Here is a 7,500-nt window from a genome sequence, read left to right on the forward strand (position 1 = left end):
TCCAATTTCCGTGGTTTGGGTACCCCGGGTTGGTGGAATATACGAGAGAAACGGTTTCCGAGAATGAGTGAGTGAATCAGTAAATAAAACGAATATCCGTTTACTTTGTTCTTAGCAGTACATATGGATTTATATCAAGCAGAGTTGCGATGTTTATTATTGTGTATACTTCATCCTTAACCTGCTCGGGCTTTTTTCACCTATCGACTGAATCTAGCTCACATTCCTCCTTTGTCATCTGCAATACCGTTTGATATTTTGATATTTTCTTGTAATCGGAATGCAGGAAGAGTTTTGAGTTCTTGGATGATTTCTCAGTTTTAAACTCTTACACTTTTTATTTGTTTTCATATTGTCAGCTCTAATGCACATGATATTGCTCCTGTTGGTTTTATGGCATACATTTAATTAATCTCCAATTCAACTGCGAATCAGTATCATTTGCTTCTCTGTATTTCTAAGAACTTTCTTCATAGAATCAACCAGGGTGTCATTGATAGCCCCGCTTATGTACATATTATATTTTTGGGAATCATTCATCGGAATATTCCAAATGATGAAAATTCGGATGACAGACCTTGCTGTTTGTTAAACATACGCAATTATTTAACCTTTTCGCATTGAATCTAATCATCAGAAACGCAATTCTTATATGATGATTTTCTCATTTAAAAAAATCATATTTCAATTCCTCGCAATTAAGTTAAACTGTGTATTTGCGTGATATCCTAATCCTCCGTTCACTGAGCTCTACTTTTCTTAGTTAAAGAAATAGACCCTATTTTATAGTGGTTTTTCAAAATAATTTTCGGGACGTGTATATGTTTGAGCGTGTGAGTGTGTGTGTGTGTGTGTGTGTGTGTGTGTGTGTGTGTGTGTGTGTGTGTGTGTGTGTGTGTGTGTGTGTGTGTGTGTGTGTGTGTGTGTGTGTGTGTGTGTGTGTGTGAGGAGGGAGGTGCGAGGGGAAGCGTGAAAAAGTCGGACACGTGAGCAGAGGTGTAAGAAGCACACCTCCCTCTGCCGCTGTGGCGTCAAGACATCACCCACCTCTGCGGGAAGTATCTTCCAACATGTTTGTTTTCTTGGTTTTGCTGTGGGTGGCTCGTGTCTCAGGGAGCAATTTGAAAGATATGCGATCAGCCGTGGCCGCGACCCAGCTCATACTGGCTCAACAGGCGCAATTATTCAAGGGGGTTTTGAACGCTACAGACTATGACTGCTGTCATCAAGAGGGTAATGTCCTGTGGATGCAGACTGTGTTTCCCCTCCACACACATATACAAAAATAAAACCTTTATTACCATACATGCCAGGACAATGCATAAATAACCATCAGTTTCACATAACCGGGAAAAATAAATAACATCCACGCTATTTTCAGCAGCTGTCCACCGAACGGCCATGGAGAAGGAATGCCCCTTTCCATACGCCAACTTTATGGGCGAGTGTTTCTACGCCAGCAAGTACAAGCTCAAATGGCACGATGCCCGTAAGCACTGCCTTGATATGAGTGGCGACCTAGCAGTGCCCACCAAGCTGTATGCTCTCAAGACGTATGTGATTGAGGAAAGAGGTTGGTGTCGCTGGGTGGAGAGAGTGGATATGTTCATGTGTCATATGTAAACGTAAATGCTGATAAATGGACAAATAAATAGGAGTAGATGGACAGATACATAAAGATAGACATACATTAGCCAATATAATAGAAAAACGGAGATAGGTGGATAGATAGATAGATAGATACATACATACATACATACATAGAGAGAGAGAGAGAGAGAGAGAGAGAGAGAGAGAGAGAGAGAGAGAGAGAGAGAGAGAGAGAGAGCGAGAGAGAGAGAGAGAGAGAGAGAGAGAGAGAGAGAGAGAGAGAGAGAGAGAGAGAGAGAAAGAGAGAGAGAGAGAGAGAAGGAGAAAATCGAAGATATCAGCTTTAACTTGATCTTGAACTCTCAGCTGCCACATACAAACTAACGGCGTTTCCTTGCAGTGTCAAGATCAACGTGGATTGGAGGCCTGGGCGAGGAGGACGGCAGCGGCTGGCACTGGGTCACCGGGCAGCCCATCGACGACGAGGACTGGGCACTGGGAAACCCTGGCACGAACCCCAACACTCCACAGTGTCTGGAGCTAACACGCAACCGCCACCCCCCTCTGAAGAGCAAGTCGTGTTCCACAGCGCTCAAGTTCATCTGCCAATACAACTAGAAAATGTTATACTAAATCAGAAATTTTATGTGTGACTATGTTAGCTAGATATTAGTCGCTCCCGTGGAGTGCTTATTTTCGTAAAAACGGTAATGCTATTTGGCTGTCAGGGGACTGGAGCGTGGTAGATTATTTAGATTGTTGTAGATAAAAAAGGTAGTTCTCATTTATCTTTATAAAAGTAATTTCATTTTGAAATGTATATGCTGTTCCTTTTTGTGAATCTGTTTCATGTAACTAAAATGTTAACGGCTTTATTACAAATATACTGTATTGCGTTTATTTTTTTTCTGGAATATTATTCCTATTTTGTATTGTTTTCCATATTCCATATTATGGTTATATTTATCGCTGCGTCAAGGTTTCTACTGCTCTATTTACATTACAAGAATCTGTCATCATTTTAAGATTCCCATTTTTGAACTCTAACTTCAACCTGGTATATAGAAATAAATATAACAAAAGCAGATAACAAATCCGTTTCTCTGATGGCAAAACGGTGTCACAGAAGATCACGTTGGCGGGAACTACAGAACGCTGCTCCTGTGCTGATTGCTGGGGAAGACTTTTTTTTCCAGTAGGGGCACGGTGTAATGTTTAAATGTTTTTTTTTCACAGTATTCCCCGGCTTTTCGCACCATTTCCGTGTTACCAACCATTCCCAAAATGAAACATAGAATTAAACTAGCATTTATTTTTTTTCTGTTACTGATGACTATGGAAAAGCAACATATTACCCACAATCCGAAAAAACGAGCATGCAGCAATTTTTACAGCTTTTACAAAAAAAAAAAAAAAAATACGGCTCTGCCTCTAATTGCAACGTAAAGACAATCTGACCGCACCCAGAAGACCCAGAAATGCGATGACTCGGTGCTCTGTAGCGTTGATGAGTTCATGACAACTCTGTGTCCGCTTATCGATGATCTTGTCTGCAAAGAAATACAGAAAAGTGGAACATGGATTTCAAGAGTTTGTTATTTCTATCTAATGCTGGAACTGTAGGCTTAACACATGTGATAACTATTAAAGGTGTTTTTGTTGCGTGATGCAGTAAATGGTGCTTAGAAGTGTTATTATTAACAGTGGTGCAAGGTTTTATTTCCCATTAGTTCATCAAAATTGCCCAATAACACACACTCACACACACACACACACACACACACACACACAAATATATATATATATATATATATATATATATATATATATATATATATATATATATATACATATATATATATATATATATATATATATATATATATATATATATATATATATATACAACAGAAATAAAAAAAAACGTTTAAAGGCATGAAGAGAGGGAAAACACCAGGTGAAGACGGAATTAGTATAGACCTTATAAGAGATACAAAAGAAGTTGCAACAGTGAAACTAGCCAATCTTTTTAACAAATGTCTTCTCAACGGAAAAACTCCGAAAGCCTGGAGAAATGCAACGATTATTTTGATACATAAAAAAGGGGATAGAAAAGATCTAAAAAACTACTGACCCATAAGCCTCCTTTCAGTTATAAACTGTTCACAAAAGTCATCACAACTCTCATCTCTGAGAGTCTGGATTCTAACCAACCTAGAGAACAGGCAGGTTTCCGCAGTGGATTTTCAACAACAGACCACATCCACACACTCACCCAACTAAGAGAAAAAATAACGAATATAGGAAACCCCTGTGTATGGCATTCAGCGATTACGAAAAGGCATTTGACTCCGTACAAATACCAGCAGTACTAGAAGCTATTCGAAGACAGGGAGTAGAGGAGGTATATTGTAAAATATTGGAAGATATATATACGCAGATGGGACAGCAATCATCAAGCTTCACACGGAAAACGATAAAATACCAATTTAAAAAGGTGTTAGACAAGGCAACACCATCTCACCAAACTATTACAGCTTGCCTTGAGGAAATATTCAAGAAGATAGAATGGAACGGAATGGGTATCAAAATAGGAAATGAATACTTAAACAATCTAAGATTTGCAGAAGATATTGTTCTCTTCAGTGAATCTGCAAATGAAATGCAGCAATCAATAAACGATTTGAATAGAGAGAGTGAAAGTCGTACTTAAGATGAACAAGAAAAAGACTAAGATCATGTTCAACGGTACAGTTTAATTCGAACAGATACATGTACAAGGCGAAGCGCTAGAGGTAATGGAGAAGTGTGTATACACCTAAGGCAACTCGTACAGACAAACACATCTAGCGAAGAGGAAATTAAGCGACGCAGCAGTCTAGGCTGGAGCAAGTTCGGCAGACAGTAACATACTAAGAGGCTCCTTACCATCATGTTTAAAAGGAAAGTCTTTAACCAATGCGTCCTCCCAGTTATGACCTATAGATCAGATACATGGACTACAACCAAATTACTGGAGATGAAACTACTAAGTGTCCAGAGAGGGATGGAGAGGTTGATGCTGGGAATTAACCTCAGCGATTGGATGAGGGCAACGTGGATCAGGGAACAGACAAAAGTGGAAGACATACTTGGGAGCATCAAACAGAAAAAATCGCAATGGGTAGGTCATAGACGTCGGAGAAAGAACGACAGATGGACAAAGAAAGTAACAGACTGGGCAATAGATAACATAAAGAGGCCAAGGGCCAGACCAATGACAAGATGGCGTGACGATATAACGAAATTTGGGGGCCAAGACTGGAAATAAAAAGCGAATGACAGACAAAGTTAGAAAAAATTGGGAGAGGCCTATATTCTGCAGTAGTTTGATTCAGTCTGATATATATATATATATATATATATATATATATATATATATATATATATATATACATATATATATATATATATATATATATATATATATATATATATATATATATATATATATATATATATATATTGCTACGCCAGTGGGTCTTTGTCTCTGTGCGAAACATGTGTTAACATGAAAAGGATGACCTGGGCATGTGTTAACATGAAGGGACCTGGGCAAACATGACGCAGCTGGCTGTGAGCGGAGGAGCGGAGGAACAAGCCGAGAGACGCGGTTGGGTGCTGCTCCTGTGAAGACCTCGTGTGTGCCCTTGTGACCTGATAAACTTTGTGTTGCCCTGTTATAAGCTGTATCGTGCAGTGTGACATGCTGGTGTCCCCCCTGTATTGTGCCTATAGAAAAGTGTACGGGTAAATAACTTGTGTAAATAAAGGGAAGACTGTCATTTTGTGTTTATTTCGTGCCCTGCCTCGCCACTTGGTGTTTCCCCTCGTGGTGTTCTGGGACGCTGTGGTGCTCGGTGCCTCTTGGAGCTGTTCAGTGTTCACGACCCTGTGGATAGGACGCCGTCTGCCTAGCCTGCCTTGTGTTGGTGGCAGAGAGACGAAGCGGCCGGCGTAACAATATATATATATATATATATATATATATATATATATATATATATTTACATTTATATATATATATTTACATATATATATATATATATATATACATACATATATATATATATATATATATATATATATATATATAATATATTATACAGGGGCGTCACTTCATGTTATGAGTTGGGGGGGGGGGGTGACGGGTAAATTTGCCCTGAAAAAATAATTTTTGCCCTGCAAATCACGAAAAAGAAAATGCTCACTAGCTCTTTATAAGTAGCCCGGAATGGACCATCAACCAGTATTATATATCTATTATTGGTAGAAAATTATAAATTATAAATACCAGAAAATTTGCCCTGCAGAACTAGATTTTGCCCTGCAAAAAGAGGCTTTTTTAAGAGTTGGGGGGGGGGGGTGACCCACCGGCGCTCTCCGTGGAAAGGAACTGGGGACCCTACCACGTACTCACTCCAAGAGCATCACATGAAAACTACAATTAAGTATCATACTGTGACCACGGCCACTCAAACAATGAGCCTATACTGTTAGGAAAAAAAAAAAAAAAAAAAAAAAAAAAAAAAAAAAAAAAAAAAAAAAAAAAAAAAAAAAAAAAAATATATATATATATATATATATATATATATATATATATATATATATATATATATATTCATTTGTCGGACCTTACTGTTTTTATGGGTTTATGTGTCATGTTTTCTTTTGAAGCAGCTGCTGTATTTTGCTTCAATATTTTTTGAGTTACTTTGAGAGAGAGAGAGAGGGAGAGAGAGAGAGAGAGAGAGAGAGAGGGAGAGAGAGAGAGAGAGAGAGTGAGAGAGAGCGAGAGAGAGAGGAGAGAGAGAGAGAGAGAGAGAGAGAGAGAGAGAGAGAACGAGAGCAACGATCCTAGATAAATCAACAAAAATGTGGAAGATGACAACAACATTTTTCTGTTGTCTGGTAATTTCTGACTCCGCACTTTCCGACGAAGATCCCAGTCATTTCGTGAGTTTATTCGTCGTCTCCTTCTGCACCGGCGACAACCACGAGGTGTGTGTGTGGCCGGTGCTCTTCCAGCGTCAACACGGGGCTGAAGTTTAAGAGAGAGAGAGAGAGAGAGAGAGAGAGAGAGAGAGAGAGAGAGAGAGAGAGAGAGAGAGAGAGAGAGAGAGAGAGAGAGAGAGAGATACCGGCAAACTCTTCTTCCCGGCAGACACTTGGATCAGTATCTCAGAATCGTCGAGATTACCGCGAAAGATGCCAGGCTTCCTCCTCCGGCTCTCCGTCGCCATGGGCTTCACGTGCGCCTTGGCTGCGGCTTTGGCCATACCCGTGCCCGAGAACGACGACCTCCGTTCGGCTGTGGCTGTGTCGAAGCTGGTGTTGGCCCAGCAAGCGGTCTTCTTCAGGGAGCTGATCAACGCCACGCGGGAACGGACGAGCGGCTGTGCTCCTCACGGTAATTAAGCTAGGCTGTGGGTCGGAGGTTTTCAAGCGAACGGATTTTCATAGGGTTCTGACGTTCAGCTGTTTTTATCTTTATAGACTTCCTGAGTGTGTTGAACTTCATTGGGAGATCTGTTAAATATATAGGTGTTCAACACACACACGCACGCACGCACGCACACACACACACAAACCATATATTTGAATTTCTTTATTGCATATCCAGGAATGTACGCTTTCAGATATGATCTTGCAAGTTAAATGTATATCAGAAACAAAACTTTTGCACCAAAGAACCTTGAAACGTACGCTATAGTACGGTTAGGTTTATGAACCACAGCCTTAGACGGTAGGTAAAGTTACGAGTCATTTGGAAAGTTTGTAAGTTAGCTTCAAATGCTGATGTAGAATTAATTCACTAGCAGCTTTACAGTAAGCCTTTTACTAGTTCTACTAAATTTGACTTAAACCGGG

At 39.8% G+C, this 7,500-nt stretch overlaps 2 protein-coding genes across 2 annotated transcripts in view; both read left to right on the plus strand.

Moving 5' to 3' along the window:
• Positions 1 to 1,020: 1,020 nt before the first annotated feature.
• Positions 1,021 to 2,454, plus strand: LOC119579535 (lithostathine-1-like). The gene is made up of 3 exons (XM_037927438.1): positions 1,021 to 1,233; positions 1,385 to 1,573; positions 1,991 to 2,454. Exons 1-3 carry the CDS (start codon positions 1,071 to 1,073, stop codon positions 2,206 to 2,208), a joined length of 570 nt encoding a protein of 189 aa, XP_037783366.1. The 5' UTR covers positions 1,021 to 1,070; the 3' UTR covers positions 2,209 to 2,454.
• A 4,303-nt stretch (positions 2,455 to 6,757) lies between these two features.
• LOC119579801 (type-2 ice-structuring protein-like) overlaps positions 6,758 to 7,500 on the plus strand; it is a 3,270-nt gene continuing 2,527 nt past the window's right edge. Inside the window, exon 1 of the mRNA XM_037927686.1 lies at positions 6,758 to 7,039. Within this exon, the coding sequence (XP_037783614.1) occupies positions 6,838 to 7,039 (202 nt within the window). The 5' untranslated portion in view covers positions 6,758 to 6,837. The remainder of the gene's footprint in view (positions 7,040 to 7,500) is intronic.

This window comes from Penaeus monodon, chromosome 12 (genome assembly GCF_015228065.2).
Source record: "Penaeus monodon isolate SGIC_2016 chromosome 12, NSTDA_Pmon_1, whole genome shotgun sequence".
In the NCBI taxonomy this organism is placed as follows: domain Eukaryota; kingdom Metazoa; phylum Arthropoda; class Malacostraca; order Decapoda; family Penaeidae; genus Penaeus; species Penaeus monodon.

Coding starts and splice junctions, on each gene's coding strand:
- LOC119579535 (XM_037927438.1), top strand. CDS start 1,071: ATGTTTGTTTTCTTGGTTTTGCTGTGGGTGGCTCGTGTCTCAGGGAGC. Junction 1,234..1,384: donor TGACTGCTGTCATCAAGAGG/GTAATGTCCTGT, acceptor TATTTTCAGCAG/CTGTCCACCGAACGGCCATG. Junction 1,574..1,990: donor GTATGTGATTGAGGAAAGAG/GTTGGTGTCGCT, acceptor GTTTCCTTGCAG/TGTCAAGATCAACGTGGATT.